The sequence below is a fragment of the Nycticebus coucang genome, chromosome 2 (assembly GCF_027406575.1).
Source record: "Nycticebus coucang isolate mNycCou1 chromosome 2, mNycCou1.pri, whole genome shotgun sequence".
NCBI lineage: Eukaryota > Metazoa > Chordata > Mammalia > Primates > Lorisidae > Nycticebus > Nycticebus coucang.
Window position 1 is genome coordinate 96,019,667 of NC_069781.1, and position 23,119 is coordinate 96,042,785.

A 23,119-nucleotide genomic window follows, 5' to 3' on the forward strand; every position below is an offset into this window, starting at 1 on the left:
AACATTCTGCCCCTGTCAAAACTACAGGGAGTGGGATTGCCACTGAAATCTTTTTTCTTTGAGACTGAGTCTTACTTTGTCACCCCTGGTAGAGTGCCAAGGGGTCATAGCTCACAGGAACCTGACACGGGCTCAAGCGATTCTCTTGCTTCAGCCTCTTGAGTAGCTGGGACTATAGGAGCCCACCACAAAGCCTGGCTATTTTTTTGGAGACCGAGTCTCCCTCTTGGCTCAGGCTGGTCTCCAACCCGTGAGTTCAGGCAATTTGCCAGCATCAGCCTCCCAATGCTGGCTTGAGCCACCATGCTCAACCTTGAAATTTTAATTGAGAATATTTGCATAACTACTAAAATGTATTCCAGAGCTGTCCAACGTAACTATACACAAGTCTCTTCCTTAAGTTTAAGAAGGCATGAATCACATCCACAACTCCTTTTCCTTACAATTGTTAATCTGTTTAAGCTTTCTGGACAGTTAACACATGATTTTAGAGATGAGCCAGGAACCATACTTTATAGTTATTTTTACATTATCTTCAATACCCCCAAAAGGTAAACTAGAGCTGGGGGTGGGAGCCCCACCCAGGTATCTTCATCTCAGTTAACATGAAGACTGTAAGAACTGGTTAACAATTAGGCTCTCATTTTTTGCTAGAATACCCCTTTAATAAATAAAGAGCCCAACTGTTGGAATTCTATCTACCACCCCTATCAGATTTATGAATGCTAGAAAAACACTTCACACAAAAATCATATAATTTAACATTACTGTATTTCCTTATAAGAGGAAGGTTTCAATAAATTTTACAGGTGTCAATCAACCCTTGTTCAAATTGGGCACACAAAATCTAGCATCATGGGAGTTTTATTTATTTGGAAGTGAATTTTTAACTATCAATACAAATGCCAAGATACTACACAAAACATCCACAGGAACTTTTTTCATTTTTTTTGAATTATACACAAACATTTCCTACATAATCCAACATACAACAGAGAAATGGTACATCTTTTTCTTTCAATTTGCATACAATGGAAAACAAGAATATATATATATTTTACAAAGTTTAACTAATAGACACTAGCAAGTTGACAGTTTAAGTCTATAGGTGAGAAATTACCTAATAAAAATAATCAGAATTTATTCAGCATAAGTCACTTCCATAACCAAGTGTTAATTTTAATTAATAAAACTTGTTGCCAATTAGGCTTCTGGTAGATACTATATCAGTACTCAATCTGTAGCACTGCTCCCCACCTTGGTTTTTTACAATTACTAACAGAAAACTGTTGAAAAGTAGGGGCAAGCATTTGCAATAAACAAAAAAAAAAAAAAAATCCCCAGCTTATTATAAGCATGAACATGTATGATGGAGTTTCTTCCCAGCAATAGACTTTTAAACCATCAAGAAATCATCAGAACTGAATCTGCCAAGGTATTTTGCCTATGTCCAAGAAGAGATGCACTAATATCCAACAGAGCTGAAAATCAAACTTAGTGTTTAGTTTGAAGATGGGTTGGGAAATTCAGCCACCATCTGAAGAATGACTGCCTTAAAAAAAAAAAAAAATGACCACCAAAAATAGGTTCACTAAATTTATTTTAAAAATCATAAAACGTTTCTTACAAAAGAGCATAACATTCTGCACACTGCTCTGAACAGATGCCAGGGACATGTGGACTATTGTTACTTTTCCTCCCTGTCCCACCCCCCAAATGTTACAGTGACCACAAAGCAAGGTGTTCACAATTATTACATGGGGGGAACTTTTTTAAACCACCAACAATGAACAAAAAATAAGATTCACTCACTCTGCTGCTGTTTCAAAATTTCAATGTTAGTTTTTGCACGCCCTCCCACCCCCCAACCCTGTTTGTAAGGAACTAAAACATTACATCTGGTGAACAGCAAAGATTTCACTACACCTCAAATGCAGAACACCTATGAAGCAGAGGAATGTTGGCTTTTTAAACAGAAGCAGATAAAAAAAAAAAGATGCAGGACTCCTTCAGTTCTTCACTAGTCTTAGAAAAACTTTCCAGAATACTGCTTCACACTATAAAAAAGAAAAAATATCTTGCATTAGAATCCTTCAACATCTGCATACTGCTTCACACTATAAAAGAAAAGAAAAAAAGTGCGAATTAGAATTTTTTGTTCGTAACATCTTAATCAGCATTAAGACAATTTCAACGCTAAATTAAAATGATAAACATGTCCAGTACAATTAGAAGATTTAAAAAAACTAGCAATTATAAATCAAAGCAATATAAAATTCAAAGAAAAAGGATTAATAGTAAACCAGACATTAGTAGAGCAGAATTAAGAAAATGAAATCGAAAGTTGTTAATATTTGGTAGAAAAGACAAAGAATGCCAGTGAGGTGTGAAATGCTGCATTTTTTACAGCACCAATCATTTGTCCTGTAGAGGCATGGCCTGTGCCATATGGCAGACTGTGATTTGTTGTCAATTTACTTATCTAAAAACAACAAAATCACTAGTCTTCCACACAGAACTAGGCCAACATCCAATGAATCTTCTATTATTTTCTACAGGCTCTGTATAATTTGTTAACAAGTGGTTTTGGCAGCAGTTTTCACCAGAGAAATGAGAAGTTTGCTTGGTTAAGGCTTCGTCCAGCAAGATTAGTATTGTCTTCGTTTTTAGTAAGAGAGCAGAAGAAAATTAAGACAAAGCTATTAGAATGTTTAGAAGTTAGGTCCCCAAAAGGTTGAGACACCATGGCTTCTAAAAGAAAAAATCAATTGAGAAGAAAAGCTTTTTAAGTTTTTAGTGTAAGTATGAGCTAACACGGAGCTAAACTTAAAACTGACCTGTTCTGCAGTAAATACTGTGCATTCTGTATCTGGTCCTGTGTTCCTGTAATGGTAATGATCCGATCTTCGGATCCTTCTAAAGGCTCATCGATTTTGATGGAAGCTCCCGACTCATGACGGATTTGTTTAATCCGCTGACCACCTTTGCCAATAATAGATCCAGCCAACTGAAAAGATTTTTAAGAAGTGTTTATGATATAAAGAAAACTTATTACCTGTATTTTCAATGATAACCAAGAGTGTTAATTTTATAGTCACTTATGTCCCCTAAACCGAATTTTGGATTATCCTGAATTCATACCACACATTAACATTTCCTTTAATAAACTAATGAAGGACTTTATGGAAAAACTGTTTTAACTTTTTTTAGTAATAGCACTGACTACCACTCAAAGAGACTCAAATTACAGAACGATATCTTACTTCTTCAACGTAACATTAATCCTAAAATAGTACTTTTTTTTTTTTAGAACCTTTTGAATTTAATGAAAATGTACAAAAAGGGGCAATGATTCACTAAATGTTCCTGGTAGTATTAAAGGTACTTACATCTTTGGGAATAGTTACTTGTGTAGTAATAATAGGTCCACCAAGATCACCATATGAGCCACGACCCCCTGCATAGGAATAATCTGATTTAAATAATGAGCATCAAATTCATTTAAAAAGTATTAAATTAATGTTTTGATTTCATAAGGGAGCAAACTTACCATATCCAGAGCCACCCTAAAAACAGAAAGAAAAAAAAAAAAAACAAAACACAAAATTACTTTGCCTTCAAAATTAATATTCAAATATTTTAATATTAAAAAACCCTTCAGTTTAGGATAAAAGTCCTTTCACATCCCCCCTCCCCCATTTAGTTTTTTTTCTTTAAGTAAATTTCAAAATACAAATCCTTTGTGGAAGAATAAAAAGGACTTAGGTACATAGCATTCAAAAACCAGAACATTACATGAGGGGGAATAAAATACTTATTGCTGAGTAGGAAAGCATCTTAAGTTACAGATATACATGTCAACACCCATGATACTCAACCTGTGGTTCATAAGCCATCTGCCATTCTGATGGGCTCCATGTATCTATTGCAGAATCCCAAGTTTCATCGGCACTGAAACCAACCTGTATTAAGATACAGAAATAGTATCATGAACCTGCATTGTATTTGCTATACAGCCACTATTTTATCTGCTTTACTTCCATTTCACATTGATAAATATGTACTAAGACAATAAATATTTGCTGGGGAAGGGCCCACAAAGACAATTTAATAAAGTCGTATGAATAATCCCACAGCAACTAACAAAAAGGATTTAAATGGCTATCTAAAAAATTAATTTGTTAAGAAAAGCCTTTCAATTACTGATCTTCGACAAAATGTTAAGTTATAGCTCCCACACACATAAGACAATCAACCAAAATTCTTACCATTCCATCGTAACGGTCTCCAGGTCTTCCTCTTCTGTCATAGGCCATTAGATCTCTGCAAACATAGTACTTGTTGTAACCTTAACTTGTTTACATGTTACACACATCAAAGTCTACCCCATCTCCCCTGAAATCTATGAATGAAAAAAGCTTACCCTCCTCTAGGTGGTGGTGGTGGAGGAAGAGGGAGATTCCGAGCTCTGCTACCACCCCGGCCACCTCGTCCAGGTGGAGGGGGAGGTGGTCCTCTACGAGGGCTCATGTCATCATAATCTCTTCTGGATGGGGGCATGGGACGCCCACCCCGACCAGGAGGCATTCTGTCAAAACCACCTCTTCCTCGCATTGGGAATCCCACGGGCCGTCCACGGCGGTCATCAAACATCATTGTAAAACCACCATAGTCATAGGTTTCATCATAAAAATTGGGATCATAAGGCTGTGCACGTCCTTTGATGGGAGACTAAAAACAGAAACATGACGTTATAGACAAAAAAAAAAAAAAAGAAAAGAAAAAGAAAAAGAGCTTCAATTTCACACCAACTCCTCTTAACAAGTTAATTTTTCCCAAGAATTACTAGAGGCAGAGATAGGAATATGGCAAAGATAATAGTAGGAAAGAAAGGATTTAACAATGCAGTATTTCTGTAAATTCTAAACAAAAGTGAGTTTTATTCCCTGCTAGGAGAGAAACAGAAGCTTACTTTTTACCCTTAGATCACCATAAATAGCTCTCCTATTTTATACTCAAAAGATGTGATGCACATATCACAATGTGGTCTCTAAAGATATAAATAAGCCATACTACAGGCAACTTTATTTGAATACCAAAGCCTATAAATTATACCACCAATGATGTAATGATTACTCTCCACACTTCTCCAAACCCATTTCTAAATGAAGGTGATAGAATATTACTAGGTGAACAGCAAAACTATTGGCCTAAATATTCTATAACTACTTGTGCAGAAAATCTGTTTAAGAAAATCAAATGTAGAAAGTGTTCTTAAATACCTCAGATATAAGATCAAGGATGATCTTTATGCACTCTACAACCCTATCAGGTTTTCCTCCAATAAGAACGACTCTGTCAGTGGAATGAGGACAGCATTCCTGGAACAGCTTGATTGTTGTTTGAGTGTTCTGTAATACAGTCACACACACACAAACCAGAAGAAATTAAGCACAGTGAAAAGTATGTCTCTCATGCTCAGAGAAATTTATAGCTGAATTTAACACTCTCCCCTTACTATAAAAGCTTATTACTATAGGACTTGCAAGGGAGTAAAATTTTTGACAAAATAACCTGTCTAGCACAAGTTAAGCATTTTGTTATTTTAGTAGAAAACCAAATGAAGTGATAAGCCTAGGGAGGGAACTCACAGGGGGGAAATCCAGAAGCCCACAGAACAATAACAAAGTATTTCCCACTAAGGAATATGGTAGAATACAAAACAGTGCCTTTACCTCTCGAAGTTCTTTGATTTTAGCACCTTTCACCCCAATAATTCCTCCTGCCAGACTCTGATGAATCAACAGTCTCAACTCGCAGTCAAAGTCACTTCCTTTATAGTGCTGGTACTGTGAAGGGAGAATTTTAAAATTTTAGCCTCAAACCAACAATTTCCCAATACACACTTATCTGCTATAAGCATAACAATTAATATACTGTTGCAGTGAGCAACCTGAATTTATATTATTTCAATAACTTTACCAGTTATGTGCTTATTATCCTCAATAGCCAGGCCCAAAAAGGACATTCTGCACCACCTTAAAAAACTATTTTATTTTCAGGTCCTGCAACACCATACCCACACTGCAGCCATTTAGCATGTCGCTGTTACCACAAAATTATTATTAACATTCAAATAACACCATAATAAAAATGACTGCAAAGCACTTTGCAAATGTAGTTAATTCCCACTGCAGCATGGAGCAGGGTCAACAGTGAGTTGTAAGACCATTCATGTATCATGTTTTAAGCCTTTTTCTATAGAGATGGGAAAAGTACACTATGTTAAAAATATAATCGATCCTATGGGCCAGGCTCCATACTTCAGTGGGGTTCAATGGCACTATGACATACATTTAAGCATTCCACAGCATCAGATTCGAGCGGGAGCTGGCTGGTTGCAGTGGGTGATGGCAACTGCAGGCCCTGAAAGTAGAAAAATAAGAGTAATAGGTTAAGTGTCTGGCGTGATCAGGCTATTGTCGCATATATTGGTAAAGCTACTACAACATTTTACATTTACTTATTACATAAAGAGAAACTGCTTATCAACATTAAGACTCAATGTAAAATTTAAATTACACCTAGTACATAAAATGATTAAATATAATCTTAAAAATCCTTTAACTTGATAGAGCTAAGTAATTTTCCTTTTCAACGTATTTCCCTAATTTTCTAATTAAAAAACCCAAAGCTAAAAGCTATAGTATGTACTCTAAATCCATGAAAAGTATATACTCTAAAATCCATGACCATAGGTAGCTCCTATTTGCTCCTAGAGAGGCCAGCCTGTATTTTTGAACAAATAATTTACCTATAGTAATGCTGCACATTATGTAGCAGGTTGTAAGGTACTGCTACAAACTGTTATATAACATTTTTCCACCCCCCCCCATTATGCACCAATACAACATACTTTAAACATTTCCCCTCCATTATTGTCAAATACAAAAAACAAAAAAAAAAAGAGCCTACCTCTTCCAAGGTAGGGATGATTTTCTTCAGAATTTCTCCAATTGTTTCAATATCAGCACTGATACTCAATATGCTGTCAAATATCACAAATACCAGATAGTACAAAAAAGGTGAAAAAGAAAAATGAGTTTTGTGTTTGCCATCAGCAGTCACAAACTTTTACAGAGATGTAACATTTATTAACAGTCCCCATTTAAAGTAGCCTATTCATATGATTTTTCACATGCATTTTGTTTTATACCCAATACAGACATGGTAACAATATTAGGAGACTTGCAGAGAGACAGAATGGGCTTTTGGAAGGGCTCAGATTAAGTGGGCAATAAATTGACCAGAACTGAAGCAGAGTTGAATATTCATCTTCCCCGCCACCACTAAGTTTAGGATACCCTCGCTGTTACATTGGTAAAACTGGCACACCTTCTCTTAGGCAAAGTGGGGGAATATGCAAGTGGTGAACACTGTATCTGGAGTAAGTTTATGAATACCAGTTAGAAATTAGATCACTAATGGGCTCTGCAAGAAAACAAATACAAATGCAAGACAAAACAGACAACACAAATGAGAAGTGAAGGAAAGTGAACCAGAGTTAGCATTTCATCAGAAAAAATTATGAACAGGCAATGTTGGGAAGCAAGGTGGGCCACAAAGACAGAGCGAGAGACTATTTTGGTAACAATTTGATTTACAATGCAGCATATATGCAACACTTGAAGCTGTGCTCCTTCCATCGAAATAAAATTAGTGGATCGTTTGGGTGGGCAACTCACGGTAAAAGTTCAGTGACAAAAAGACTTAATGGGGAAAATAAGACAGAAACTTGAAAAACAATACACCGTCTAAAGGGGATACTATTTAATTATATAAAAGGCAGGTAATAAAATACATTTCTCTCTTTCTAATCAGGCAGTGAGGCATAAACTGTTGGGACATACCGCTCGGGGCCACTGCTGTCTGGGACTGAAACACTGGCATTGTACTGCATTGGTCATTGGCGTTCGTGGATGTTGGCATTGGGCATGGGCATTCAATCAGAAGTTGTCAAGTATGGTACCCGTTTGGCAACGAGCACATTTTTGGGCATAGCCAACCAGGGTTTTCACATGGGCGTTCAGGGGCGGATGGGCCAACGTCATGGTGGGCAACGCAGGGGTAAGTCGATCCAGTACATGGGCAACGGAGATATATGGCCAAAAAAACAAGGAGAGGGAAAAGGGGGAAAAGCAATAAATTTTAATTTAATACAAACTATACTCATACTCTCAATTAATGAAACAAGCTTAAGTTGTTCTGAAGACTAACACAATAATGGACTTCTCTATAGCTGATTGTGGCTTAACATTTAAGGACCTCAAATGATGGTTCTAGCTTTTTAAAAAACAAACGATGCTTCAGTAGCAGGCTGGCTCATGAGGGTAGACACAAAACCTGTCGTGACTCAAAGTTTACTGAAATTCCTGAGGAAACGGGGAAATTAATAACCCAGATAATTATACATAGCATCTGGATTAAGAGGAGAGAGGCTTATAAAAGACAAAACAAAAATTCCCACACCACCAAAAACCCTAAGTAATAAAAGACTGGTTTGGTTTTCTGGAGGTTTGAAACGCATTCCTTGATCCTAACAGGCAAGTTTGTAAAATTTTAAATGTATTTTTAAGTTCAGTTCACAGTAATCAAGAGGAACATACAAAGATCTGCGACCAAGAGAGAAATGAAATACTGTCAAAATAAGTACTCAACACAAAACTATCATTTGCCGCAATTTTAGCAAGAAAAAACATTAAGAAATGTGTACATTATGAGAAAAAAATATCAATTTTGGTGTAGTCAAGTCCTACAAATACGCTCACTTCTGGCAATGTCAACATTTAATGTGTCTAATCACAAGAGTCAACCCACTATAAAATATGAAGACTCGAATTATAGGCATTGACAAAACAGTTTCTCAATTACAATATTAAGTGCCTACTCTATTCTTTATCCATATTTAAATCATGCAACTTCAACACTAAATTCTTTGTGTTCCATGTGCAAGCTTTTATTGAACAGATGGACTTAAAAAAGAAAATAAGAAACTTCTGGATTTAATCAGCCACCTGCAATGTTTAAGTAATACTGCAATTGATTCACACATGGGAAATGGTGCAATCAATGTTTTATTTTCTTACATTTTGCTGCTATTTCTAATTGTTATCTTTGTGAAGTGAATAATTTGGTGGTAGACTCTTATTAATAAGACGGTGAAGAGGTTTAATGTAAATCCTCTATCCTACTCAATCTGGGCTTTTGTTAAAACGGGAATGTCAAACCTTGAAATCATCTATGTAATCAATTACTATAAATGTCTTGTAGCTAAACTATTAAATGACTTCTATGATGTAAGTCTTTAAAATTTCTAGAAACACAAACTGAAGCTGCTTGTGTAGTATAAACTCTTTAATACTTACGTCAGTACGGAGAGCCTTAATATTCTTGCCTCCTTTTCCAATCACTGCCCCAGCATTCTGAAGACAAAGACAAAAATATTATTTTGCCTTTCCTTAAAATCTTTGTCTACTTATGCACTTAGCTTTAACTAAAAAACAACTTTTTAATCAAGCTAAAAATCTATTTGGGGATATAAACATAATTCTGTAAAAGACAAAAATATGATTCTAAGTGCTTTAAAGACTAAACGGTTTAAGATGTGGCATCTCCAATGCCAGAAATTCATTCTGAGTGTGAAACTTTAATCATGGACTAATTTTATAGCATTCTTTGACAAAAATAAACCAAAGAATTCAAGACTAATAGATACCTCCATATTGTGAAGAGATAAAAGCTATCAAGTAATCTGCCAACTAAGATGTTTTCTAAGGAGTCCACAGTACATGGTAGACATAAAGATTTAATCTATTAATGCTGTAAGAATCATAAGTGCTCCCCCAACCCTTCTAGTTTGACCTGTAGAGGCTCACTACAGCCAAGGGCTTACATCTTATTAATGAAGTAACACAACTAACTAGGGCCTCCAAATCTGTTTAGAAAGAATAATACCAAACAAAATCTTTTACATTCTTCCATCTGTAAAGCTTTGATGGCTTTCCCAGAAACCCAAACCAGATTAGACCCTATCTTAATTTGTACTAGAGTTATAAAACCACCTTCAAATTTTCAAAAATAAAGCCTATACCTTGCTCTGAAGCAGAATGCGTAATTCAACCATCTCGTCAGTGTTTCTAGACCTTTTAAATGCTTGTTCTTCTTCCATATCTTCTGCAGGACGCTTACCTAAAAAATCAAGCAGTTCAGATTTCAAAGAAAGCAGTCTTCAGTTAAAGGCACTTTAATTACATCTTAGCTTTAACTTGTAAGTTAAATCAAATCCATTCTGTTTGGAGAGATTTGTTGCTAATCACAACTGTTTTAAAAAAGGCTAAAGGCACTACCCTGGTCTTACACTCCATATAATAAAGGATCACATTTGCCAACACAAGATAATGTGGGGCAAAGTAATTCAAAAAATTACTAATTACAAAATGCAATACATTTGTTTCCATTTATTGGCTGTCTACTGTTTTGGTTTATGGTTATTCGAATCAATTACTTCTACTTAACTAGTAAAAAAATCCAATTAACAGATACCTGACTATGGAATTAAAATTAGCTAAACCACAATGATGATAAAATGGAAAATATTAAATTGTTACAATTAAAATGTCTTCTCACCAAATTCACCATTGGTTTCAGTGTTGGGGAAGGTTTCCTCTGGCTGTTCGGTTTCCATTTTCTTATTTAAATGGACACACCAATCTGTTGAAAAACAAAGAAGCTAGTACATTTGGCTTACAGGAAAATAAGCTATATTAAAAAAAGATTCTGGTTCTATAACGTACCGGTTATTATACGTCTTCGTAGAGGAGAACTGAAATGTTCTGGGCAGGACCAACAACTGACACCCTAATGCTGAAGTAGCCTAAAAGAAAAAAAAAACAACAAACCAACATAAACGTCAGTTTTGCTTTTTATTCTTGTCATTCAACACTAACTTTTAATCATAATGGACAAAGACTCGAACACAACAGCCTCGTTATTTCTAAAACTCATTAGTGCCTTAAAATTCAAAGCTGCCTGATTATTTGCAATGAAGGAAAAGTACTAATTTTTAGTCACTGGACTGTTCCACCAAGAAACTAGTTGTTTTGTTCTGTAGGTTCACAGAAGCCTAAAAAGGTGGGCTTCAGTTTTGTGCACAAAGCATACATTTCCGAAGAGACACACTGCATCTTATTAACCAGAAAAACTAGCCTTACACCGACATTTCTCATCGCCTATGGGTTTCTTCCGACTCTTAACTACTTTAAATGGCATTCTTTGAGATGTCGAAGGTTTACAAATATAAAGGACCAGACCCAAACTGCCACCACCATCCTCGTATTCAGCAGACCTAACGGAGCCCTTGAACACTAGCATACAGTACTGGAAGACTATTTTAAATCAGGCCAAAAAGAATGTAACTCAACAATTACACCTTCAATACAAAAGCTAAAAAAAGTACGTGCCGGAACAGCTACCAGACAGCAAACGGCCTTTTCGGGTCCCCTCTGGGGAGTAGGGAGTTGACATGTGGCCTCTACTAGGTGAATCGCTAAGACAGCAAAGAGCTAAAAAAAGTAAGGTTAATATTTATGCCTCCCATTCTTCCTTAACGTCGGCCAATTTCTCTCCTAACGACTGAAACATGCGATTCGCCTGAGAAAAATTTAAGCAAAACCAGCAGGTCTCTCTGGGAGGGTAACGTTGCCGCGCGCCTTCACGTTCTGTAGTCACTGTTCCCCAGACGCCGAAAATCCCTACGTTCCTGCGGGCCCAGCCGAGCGCAAACACGCACCCCTCCCCCTCCCGCCGCCGGGACCGGCAACCGCCGAATCCCCGGCCCGGAGACAGCCGGAGCAGCCAGCACCCGCGCCGCACCTCTCCTCAGCCGGACCCGACAGGAAATGGCGGCCCGCGTAATGGCGACTACGTGCTACTAGGCGGAGCCGAGCGCCGACCCCCTCCCCCACCCACCACGCGGTCCCGCGGTCTCACCCCCCGCATCCTCCCCCACCGCGGGAGAGACAAAGCCACCGAGGCAGCCCCGACCGTTCCATCACCCCGCTCCGGCTCCGACTCCAGGCCGAGACGCCCTCAGTGCAGCGGGACCCACACAAAGAGAGCCGCGGCGGCGCAGCCGCGGCCTCCCCCGCCCCGGCCTACCGGCCGTTTCTTCTTCACACACAACACACCAAATGCCTAACACCACCTAATTACGGCTCATCCCGAGCTACCTGCCTCGCGATTCCCCGAAGTCTCCACTACCACGACCCCGACTGCGGATATACGCTCAAGGAAATGGCGGAGGTGGGGGGAGGGGAAACCGGGCAACGTTCCCACTCGGAGAAGCGGCCAACCACCGAGCAGCCCCTAGAACGCCTCCCTCGAGCGGAAAAGCTGGGCTCCGACCCTCTCCCCCACGAGCTGCTCGCCCACCCCCGGGCCTCACCACGCGAGGCCGCCGTCCCTTCCCCGCCGCGCCGCCTCAGCCGGTCGGAGCTAGACAGAGAAGGAGCGCAGGCCCCCTCCCCCGCCTCTTCGCGCCCTCCCCGCCGCCGGGCCCGATTGGCTGCCCGGGCTCCGGCGGTGGTGCGAGGGCCAACTGATTGGCCCACGACCGTGTCAATTAAGACGACGGCGAAAGCGACAACTCCGCCCCCCGCCGGCACCTCCCTTCGGGCAGTAAGGCCACTGAGGGCCAGAGAAAACCTCGGCTCGGAAAGTCAGCGCTACCTTTCAGGGAGGCCAAGCACCTGCCTGAATCAATTATACCCTAGCCCCAGTAACTCCAATTACCTATAGGCTGCAAACAAATGGGACACAGGCAAGACGTCGAGGTCGGTGCAGTAGAGAAACAGAGGATAATGGCGTCCGCAGTGCTGTCGCCTGGAGCGCCCTCCTCCTTTCTCGTTAGCTCACTCACTAGCTGAGGGGAGGGGAGGGGGAGAACCTCTCGCGAGATCTAGACACTGTCTAGTTCACGCGCTCACGGAGAGGGCGGTGAAGGGGCGTTTTCCAGGCCCCAAGGAGTTTTCTGGAGGTTGGAGGAGGGGCGTGAGCGCGCGGCAAATTGGGCGGGAAGAGGCAAAAAAGGATTAGGGCCGATTCCCGTTCTCACAGTCGCGTGGCCCCTGGACCGCTGTTGCGCGAGGGGAAGGCGGAACGCCCAGGTTGGTGCTCGGCACAGACTTATGCCCGGTTTCCACAGTCCACATTCGCGCGTCCCTCACTCCCCTGCACCCCAACCCCGCCCGGGCTGCGGGAAGAGCTGAGCGGCGGTAAGTTCGCTGGGCCCGGCCCACGCCTCGGAAGCCCGCTGTTTGTAACGGTCTGTGGCGCCCGTCCGGGGTCGCAGCCGGCAGTTCGGCCGCCCAGCGGTTCGCTCGGGCGGGATCCCGGGAAACATGGGGCGAGCCTCGGAGTCTGGAGAACTCTTTTAGGTTTGGTCCTCAGCCAAACCTAAAAGACACCCCCACCTCCTCCGCCAGGCGGAGGAGTTTTTATACAGAGAACTGTTCTGACGAGTCCTTTCTTGCGTTTTTCTTTGTGGTTAATAGGATCTGTAACTTGCAAGCATTTTGTAGCATCGTGGTAGTTTACGCTGAGAAACATTTCAGGAAGTAAATACTGCATTCATCTAAAGTGAATGCAAATCGCAAAATACGTTGTAGACGTCCACGTTCCATTCATTCAACTCTCTAAAGCGCCTGCCTTGTGTTTGCAGTAATGGAAACAGACAAAAACTCTCCCTCAAACCTGCTCCCGGTCTGGTGTATTCAGTTTTTGCACTTTGCGTTGTATTTAGTTGCTCAGATCCCTGTGCTAAGTTTAGATAATTTCTTTTGTTAAGGCAATAAGGTCGCTTCGAATTGGTGGCAAACCTGGAGACATCGCCAACCCTGGTGGTACCTGCTTTCCTTATACTTAACTCGCCAAACTTCCAGCCTCCACCCACAATCCCCAACTCGTTTTGAAGCATAAACATGTTATAGTTTGCATATAAAGCTAAATCTACGGGCAATACATATTTTAGAAGTGATGAACTTGTGCTGATTCATGCCTGTTGTAACTTAGTTTCTTTTAATGGGTATGGTTACATTCATCCATTTTTTTACGTGCCTGATTAGGAAGAAAACTTGTCAGGGGAACTGAGGACATTATGAAGCACCAGCATTTACGTCCTGGGAGGATTCGTTAATACTGTTAGAAGTATAATGTCTGCAATTGCGAAGTTTATAAAAGTCCTCATTTAGTGGTAAATATATATATATATATATATTTTTTAATTTTTTTTATTATTGCAGTCTGGCCGGTGTTGGGTTTGAACTCACCACCCTCAGTATATGGGGCCAGCACCCTACTCACTGAGCCACAGGCACCACCCAAAATGGCCCACAATAAAGAGCGTAGAAAGGTAAAACTTAACTGATATTTTGGTTCTAAAATACAAAGTTCAGATTTTTATTAAATATTCAACCAAGATTTTATGAGTGTATATAGGGGCTGGGGATTGGATTATGGCGATTTAATCTGCCTGTCAGGATTTGCAACATTTAATTGAGTCATTGAAAACCTAGTACATTTCAGGAAGGTTAATATGCACCTGTGGGACTACTTCAGTAATGGTGCTTTCTTTGAAGTTGCTATTTGTGTTACAGCCATCATTTTCTGCCTTGTTAAGCAGTGGTGAGTGAGAATCCAAAGTAAGCAGCCCTGTGTAGGAACCTTTTACCAACGTCACTGTTTGGACTCTGGTGAAAGCTGTTATTAACTTGCCTCTAGATGCTACTGTGAGATAGTTGGGCTTTCCCCCTCATTTTTTTTTTTCTTACCTTTTAAATTTACTTCTAGGTTTACTCTTTAAATAGCAGCAAAGTCTCTTTTCCCCATCTTCTTGTTCTATATTTAAGAGTTTTCAACCTGACAGTATTATGCCTGTGCTCATTCAAGAATTTGCCAATTTAATTAATACATTCAGTGGCTCCTGTCTTGTGTGATGAGGGTAATAGTGTAGTGATCACTTTGGCTTCCTAATGAAATTCTGAGATTACCATGAAGTCATCTTCAGTGAATGAAGCACAGACTTTATTTTTTAGATGAAAGTTATAGAAACATGGAGTGGATTTAAATATTTGCTAGTGCTTTTAAGTCTCAGCTAATAGTTGAATGCCACATACAGTGTCCCAAAAGATAGTATTACTGCTTCTTGTTAAAAAAAAAAATGTGAGGCTTACTGAAAATTAATCTGTAAATTAAATATGCCTAAATCTTAAGTGGTGAGTGATAAAATTTTCCTCCCCTATTCTGTTCAGTTTCCTGGCAGTCAAGATCTAGAATGTGTATTTAGTGTGGTAAGCCAAAATTGTCATGCACAAAAACATTTTATCAGGTTGTTTAAAAATTATTTTTTTCCTGGCCTTTGAGACAAAGGGGCCCATTTGCTGTCTGTGGGGGAGCATATCTTGTTCTGCAACCTATATCTTGCTCTTGCTCTTTAAACCTGTCTTTCTCTTCCTTGTTTCTCTTCAATAAACCTTGTTTCATGCTTACAAAAAAAAAACAATATTTTTTCCTGATTATGAAATTAATGGGGATTAAGCTATATATAATTTTATATCTGGCCTTTTCCTAAAAACATTTAGATTTTTCATGTGTAAAAACACAGTAATAAACACTGTCATATAAATCTTTGTCTTCATTAATTTATTTGGTTTTTATTTATTGATGCATAAAAGATGTACCAAGTTTTGAAGCACATGTGTTATTTTAATACATTCATTTACGTTGTAAAGATAAAAATCAGTGTACTAAGGATATTTATTAATTTTTTTTTGTATTGTTGGCATTGAAGGTACAAAGAACCAGGTTACACTGCTTGCATTTGCTGGGTAAAGTCCCTCTAATAATAGTGTCCTGTCCCCAGGAGGTGTGTCACACATCATCATTGTCCCACACTCCCCTCCCTCCTTCCTTCTCTCCAAATCCCCCATTTCCCTCCTCTCACCGTGTACTAGCTTCAGTTGTCCTCATATCAGAATTGAGTACATTGGATTCATGCTTCTCCATTCTTGTGATGCTTTATTAAGAAGAATGTATTTCAACTCCATCCAAATTAATACAAAAGATGTAGTCATTACTTTAAATATTTGTTTTTTCCTTTATCCTTATTTATGATTGGTTCCTTTTTTTTTTTTTGCAGTTTGGCCGGGGCTGGGTTTGAACCCGCCACCCTCGGCATATGGGGCCGGCGCCCTACTCACTGAGCCACAGGCGCCACCTATGATTGGTTCCTTAACATTAATTGTAGAAAGGTATGAAGTGGAGTGGGCTGGGCAGGCAGTGGCTCAGGCCTGTAATCCTAGCACTCTGGGAAGCTTAGTCTGGTGGATTGCTTGATTTCAGGAGTTTGAGACCACCCTGAGCTAAAAGCAAAGCCCCCTCTCTGCTAAAAATAGAAAAATTAGTTGGTTCTTGTAGCGGGCACCTGTAGTCCCAGCTACTTGGGAGGCTGAGGCAGGAGGATTGCTTGAGCCTAAGAATTTGAGGTAGTTGTGAGCTGTGTTGCCAGGGCACTCTTTCTAGGGCAACAGAATGAGACTACATCTCAAAAAAAATAAGTGGACCATGTGGTATGAACATGTTTTACTGTACAATTTAAAAGATATTTTTTCCAAATTTTTCTTTTCTTGGACAGTGGAGTTCTTGATCAGGGGATGATATTTGTGTATCTGCAAATGGGAAATTGTGCTGCCTTAACTAAACTGTCCTGAACTTTTGCTGGCTGTGATTATAGTTATTCAATTCCTCAGGAAAGGTAGGAGCAAAAACCTTAGGAATTCTTTGCAGTTTTCCTTGTTGCCTTGTTAGTAAGTGTCTTTGTTATCGAAATCCAGTCTAAACTTTATAATACAGATCCTACATGATAATTTTTCCATTTAATCAAACTTTTTTTTTTCTGAGACACTGTCGCTTCTGGTGGAGTGCTGTGGTGTCACAGCTCACAGAAACCTTAAACTCTTACGCTTAAGCGATTCTCTTGCCTCAGCCTCCCAAGTACCTGGGACTACAGGCGCCCACCACAATGCCCACCTATTTTTTGGTTGTAGTTGTCATTGTTGTTTGGCTGGCCTGGACTGGGTTCGAACCCTCCAGTTCCGGTGTATGTGGCTGGTGCCCCAGTTGCTGAGCTACAGGTGCCAGCCTTAAACATTTTAATAAGCTTTCTAACCTGTAGAAAAAAATCCTATTATACGTCATCTTTTTATCCCATTTATTAGGACCTGCAGTTGTGGGAATTATATTGGTGTCCCAGATCTATCCAACTCTCCTCTCCACTTATTTTGTTGTTAAATGAGGAAGTCTGTGTAACAGATGTATGTTTAGCAGTCAGTTTTTTCTCCAGAGTTCTTGAAGTTTGTTTAAACTATTTGAGAATAGCTTGAAGGCTTGTACAATGTTAAGTATCTTTTTTTTTTTTTTGCAGTTTTTGGCCAGGGCCAGGTTTGAACCCACCACCTCCAGCATATGGGGCTGGTGCCCTACTCCTTTGAGCCACAGGCGCCGCCCAATGTTAAGTATCTTGATCACATTTGCGGTGTTTTTCAAATGTCTTGGTTATCTTTTGGGGATTGTTTTCTTTGCCTGGTTTTTATAGCATTTTTTTTTTTTTTTTTTTTTTTTGGCCGGGGCTGGGTTTGAACCCGCCACCTCCAGCATATGGGACCGGCGCCCTACCCGCTGAGCCACAGGCGCCGCCCGGTTTTTATAGCATTAATACGAAATTACTGTATATCAGTTCTAGAGGTTGAGGGTAGCACTCGGAGGAAATAATTATTAATTAGGACTGGCACACATTAGTGGAACAATTTAGTTGTCCCTCACTGGGCAGTTTCTCATAATTTGTCCCAACTGTCAGCTGAGAGGAGTTTTGTCACTTGCCACGTTTGGTAGCATATACAAGAAAGTGCATGTTTGGAATAAATTTAAAAAATTAAAAAATAGAATAAACTGACGCATATGCCCTGGTATATCAGTTTGTAATATTTTACAACTCTAAAAATTATTTTGTGATACATTAGTAGAGTTATAGCAAAAGGAAAAGTAGCACTTATCCATAACACTTGTTTTGGCACTATTACAATGATAAATATAGTAGGTAATGTTTTGTTTTCTTTCACATGACTTTGTAAATGAAATAATTTAAAATGTATTAAATGAACTTGTAATTTACATATGGGATCTGAGAAAAGTCTGTTTATTGTAACTGCAGTGTGGTAGTTTTAGAGAATGGCCATTTACGTGTAGATTTTATATGTAAGTGGGTTTTACATGCAAATAAGAGATTGGCTGTATTTTCTCTTTGCACTTGAGTCATCAGCATCCAGCGTCCAGAAAAAGGTGTAGGAATGGAGATTAATAGAATTTATGTTCTGATTCTGTGCCTGCCACTGAAATGATTTTTATGCCTAATCATGATGCCTCAGTATAGAGGCATCATCTGTCAAGTAGATGATAATACTTACTCTTTCTCTGAGAAATTTTTGTTTTGAGGTTTAGATAATATTGCAGATGTAAAAAGTATCTTGAAAAAAAAACTGAAGTCTTAAATATAGGAGGTTTTAATTTATTTTCATCAAACTCTTCATCCTCTGTTTTCTATTTATATTATACATCTGTGCCTGCTAGGGAAATAGGATTATATCTCTGAAATTCATCATTATTCATTTCATTTTCTGTCTAGCTTTGATCTTTTCAATTCAGTTTTTCTTCCTTTTTTACTAGTTCATGCAACAGTATTATCTCTGGGTATTTAACAGGTCCTGGTCTACTAGAAAGTAGCATTTGTGATAATGTGGCTGCCAGTAACTTAGGGGCAGATACTGTATCCAGAGTGATTTATAGTACAGAACAACATGCAAACATCTTAACTGTAATTGTGCATTTATGTTTGATAATTTACTTAAACAGTTTATAACTACTTTGTCCTGATGTCAGTTTACCTAATGATTGTCATCACGTTATCACAATACCTTTGAAAATTATACTAGGTGTGTTTGCCATCACTGTGGTGTTTAAATTTTAGTGGAGGAAATAGGTCCCTCACTAATCAGTGCAACTAGATAGATAGCCGTACATCTGGCTTAATTTTTGTGATTAAAAAAATGACAACAGATGCAATAAAATAGCACTTTGGAATCTTAGGGTATGTAAGAATAGATATCTTAGTATTGAACATAAAATGTCAGTAAGTTATGGCTCTATGGAGGTTTTAACATGCCATTATTTGATTAATTTTATATTGGTGTATTTTGTTTTTAGGTCTAGCTCTTATAAAGCATACAGCTGGATTGGTTCTAATTTGAGGTCTCTTTTTAACAGGTGAGTTTAATATATTTATGTTCATTATGCTTGCTGATGTGGACTTATTAGTATCTTTTTTTTTTTTTTTGAGACAGTCTCACTTTGTCATCCTCGGTGGAGTGCTGTGCCATTATAGCTCACAGCAACATCAAACACTTGGGCTCAACCGATTCTCTTGCCTCAGCCTCCCAAGTAGTTGGGACAACTATAGGCGCTTGCCACAACACTTGGCTATTTTTAGAGATGTGAGTGTCTCAATCTGGCTCAGGCTGGTCTTGAACGTGTGAGGTCAGGCAATCCACCAGCCTATAGCACTTCACTTCTTTTGTGCCTTTTGTTGCATTTTTTTTTTTTTTTTATTGTTTTCCTCGGCTAGTTTGAAGGTTACTTATTCCTGTTCTTTTAGTGCTTAGCTTCAGTTTTTTAATTTGAGTATAATTTATATTAAGTAAAATTCATACCTTTTGGTGTATAGTTCTGTGAGTTTTGATAAATACATATAGTTATGTACCCATCACCACTACAGTCATGTTATAGAACAGTTCCATCACTCCCCACATTTTTTGTATCCCTTGTTGTCAACCTGTCTTCACACCCTTGATTTGGCACCCACTATTTGTATATACTGTTTGTATAGTATTGCCTTTTCTAGAATGTCATGTGAATGCAATTAATACTCTTTGATTTCTTTCACTTAACATACTACATTTGATATTCATCCATGTTATTCCATGTATCCATAGTTTATTCCTTTTTATTACTGAGTAGTATTCCACTGTATGGATATACCACAGTTTATTTATCCATTCACCAATTGAAGGACATGTGAGTTGTTTCCAGTTTTTGGTAATTATGAATAGTAAGTTGCTATAAACATTCACCTAGAGGTTGCCTATAGGGTTTTTTTGTTTGTTTGTTTGTTTTTTTGGTGATAGAGTCTCACTTTGTTGCCCTTGGGAGAGTGTCATAGAGTCATAGCTCACAGCAACCTCAAGCTCTTGTACTCCACCTGCCTCCACCTCCTAGAGTGCTAGGATTACAGGCATGAGCCACCATGCCCAGCCCACATACAGGTTTTTAATGAATGTAAGAAGTTATTTGTTTACTCTCTTGAGTGAATACTTAACAATTTCATTGCTGGGTTGTATGGTGAGACTGCTAAACTGGTTTCTAAGTAGCTGTGCCATGTTGCATTCCCACCAATGTATGAGAATTCCAGTACTTGGTATTGTTAATTTATTTTTTTATGTTAGCTATTCTAATAGGTGTGTAGTGATATCCCATTGTGATTTTTTTTTTTTCTTTATCACCCTCTATAGAGTGCCATGGTGTCACACAGCTCACAGCAACCTCCAACTCCTTGGGCTTAGGTGATTCTCTTGCCTCAGCCTCCCAAGTAGCTCGGACTACAGGCGCCCGCCACAATGCCCAGCTATTTTTTTGTTGCAGTTTGGCTGGGGCTGGGCTTGAACCCACCACCCTCGGTATACTGGGCTGGCACCCTACCCACTGAGCCACAGGCGCCACCCATACATTGTGATTTTAATTTTGCATTTCTCTAAAATCTAATGATATCAAGCATCACTTCATGCATTTGTGACTGCATATTTTCTTTGGTGAAGTATGCATTTAAATATTTTGTTCAATTTATGGATTAAGATTTGAAACTGTGAAACTGCTAGGAAAAAAACATTGAGGAATATTTGTCTGGGCAAAGAATTTTTTTTTTTTTTTTGAGACAGTCTTATTATGTCATCCTCGGTAGAGTGCTGTGGCATCATAGCTCACAGCACCCTTAGATTCGTGGGCTTAAGTAATTCTCTTGCCTCAGCTTTCCAAGTAGCTGGGACTATAGGCGCTGCCACAACACCTGGCTATTTTTTGGTTGCAGTTGTCATTGTTGTTTAGCCGCCCTGGGCCCGGTTTGAACTGCCAGCCTGGGTATATGTAGCTTGCGCCCTACCCACTGAGCTGTGGGTGCTCAGGCAAATAATTTTTAGATAAAACCTCAAAAACACAGACAACAAAAGCAAAAATAGACAAATGGGACTATATCACACCATTAATAGATAACTTCTTGTACAACAAAGGAAATAATGTTTATAGTAAAGAGACAACCTACAGAACAGGAGAAAATATTTGCAAAGTATCCATTTGATAAGGGATTAGTAATGAGAATATATAAGGAGCTTAAAAAACTCAATAGTGAAAAAACCAAATAATCCGATTTTTAAAACAGGCAAATGACAAAAGAAGACATACAAAGGGCCAGTAGGTATGTGAAAAAATGTTTAATATCACACTAATCATAAGGGACTGCATATGAAAACCACAATGAGATCATCTCACTCAATTTCAAATGTCTGCTACCAAAAATACAAAAGTAATAGGCGCTGGGGAGGATTCACAGAAAGGAAAGTGCTCTTACTGTGTTAATGGAAATGTTAATAGTACAGCCACTATGGATAATACTATGGAGGTTCCTCAAAAATAAAAACAGTGGTATACAGTTTTTGCCATAGTATACAGCAGTCCCACTGCTGGATATATTTCCAAAAGAAAGGAAATCAGTATGTCAAAGTGAGATCCAGGCTCGGTGCCTGTAGCTCAGTGGCTAGGGCACTAGCCACATACACGAGTGCTGGCGGGTTAGAACCTCGCCTGGGCCTGCCAAACAACAATGACAACTACAACAAAAAATTAGTAGGGCGTTGTGATGGGTGCCTGTAGTCCCAGCAGCTTGAGAGGCTGAAGCAAGAGAATTGCTTAAGCCCAAGAGTTGGAGGTTGCTGTGAGCTGTGACGACATGGCACTCTATGGAAGGTGACATAGTGAAACTCTGTCTCCAAAAAAAGTGACATCCATACTCCTATGTTTATTGCAGGATTGTACACAATAGCGAAGATGTGGAAACAATGTAACAGGCTAATAGTGGGTGGAAAACTTGATGAGTGTATAACAACGGGATGCTATTGAGCCGTAAAAAAACGAAATCCTGGGCGGCGCCTGTGGCTCAGTGAGTAGGGCGCCAGCCCCATATACCCATGGTGGCGGGTTCAAACCCAGCCACGGCCAAACTGCAACAAAAAAATAGCCAGGCATTGTGGCGGGCGCTTGTAGTCCCAGCTGCTTGGGAAGCTGAGGCAAGAGAATCACGTAAGCCCAAGAGCTGGAGGTTGCTGTGAGCCGTGTGACGCCACGGCACTCTACCAAGGGCAGTAAAGTGAGACGCTGTCTCTACAAAAAAAAAAAAAAAATGAAATCCTGTCATTTTAAGCAACATGGATATAACTGAAGGACATGCTAAGTGAAATAAGTTAGGCACAAAGAGATGATTATCACGTGTTCTTACTCATGTGGAATCTAAAAAAAGTTCATCTTGTGAAGGTAGAGGGTAGAATGATGGTTATCAGAGGTTAGGAAGGGTAGGGAACAGAGGGGATGAATAAGGGTGGGTACAAAAATACAGTTAGATAGGAGGAATAAGTTTTAGTTTTTATAGCACCTTGGGGAGACTACAGTTAACAATAATTTTTTTTTTTTTCATGATTTGAGGCAGTGTTTATTTTGAAATAGGGAGATAGATTAATCAGGGTCCCAGCAGGGAACTGAATCCTTTTCAAAAATATTTAACTGAAAAGAACATAGTGAAGGGAGGATTTAGAGATGGGTGTGCAGGGTTCAGGTCGACAGGAATGTCAAGGCC

At 39.3% G+C, this 23,119-nt stretch overlaps 2 protein-coding genes across 8 annotated transcripts in view; one reads left to right on the forward strand and one right to left on the reverse strand.

The window, feature by feature from the left end:
- Positions 1-846: 846 nt before the first annotated feature.
- On the reverse strand, positions 847-12,973 carry HNRNPK (heterogeneous nuclear ribonucleoprotein K). Of its 7 annotated transcripts, none has more exons than XM_053576645.1 (17): positions 12,850-12,973; positions 10,854-10,933; positions 10,687-10,770; positions 10,151-10,248; positions 9,426-9,482; positions 7,911-7,954; positions 6,976-7,048; positions 6,355-6,426; positions 5,736-5,849; positions 5,283-5,411; positions 4,424-4,731; positions 4,269-4,323; positions 3,879-3,962; positions 3,551-3,566; positions 3,390-3,472; positions 2,838-3,007; positions 847-2,117 (listed from the first exon to the last, which is right to left on the reverse strand). In XM_053576645.1, the coding sequence occupies exons 3-17, from the start codon at positions 10,742-10,744 to the stop codon at positions 2,084-2,086; spliced, it is 1,395 nt and encodes a 464-aa protein (XP_053432620.1). In that variant the 5' UTR covers positions 10,745-10,770; positions 10,854-10,933; positions 12,850-12,973; the 3' UTR covers positions 847-2,083. The 7 variants fall into 7 exon arrangements, with proteins under 7 accessions (XP_053432620.1, XP_053432630.1, XP_053432655.1 ...); XM_053576655.1 differs by lacking the exon at positions 12,850-12,973 and adding an exon at positions 12,503-12,637; XM_053576680.1 differs by lacking the exon at positions 12,850-12,973 and adding an exon at positions 12,503-12,579 and having other exon boundaries at positions 847-2,057.
- Positions 12,974-13,060: 87 nt separating this feature from the next.
- The window catches only part of RMI1 (RecQ mediated genome instability 1), a 37,199-nt gene continuing 27,140 nt past the window's right edge, over positions 13,061-23,119 (forward strand). The window contains exons 1-3 of the mRNA XM_053576633.1: positions 13,061-13,331; positions 14,181-14,308; positions 19,372-19,431. The gene's annotated coding sequence lies outside the window, so the exon portion shown is untranslated. The remainder of the gene's footprint in view (positions 13,332-14,180; positions 14,309-19,371; positions 19,432-23,119) is intronic.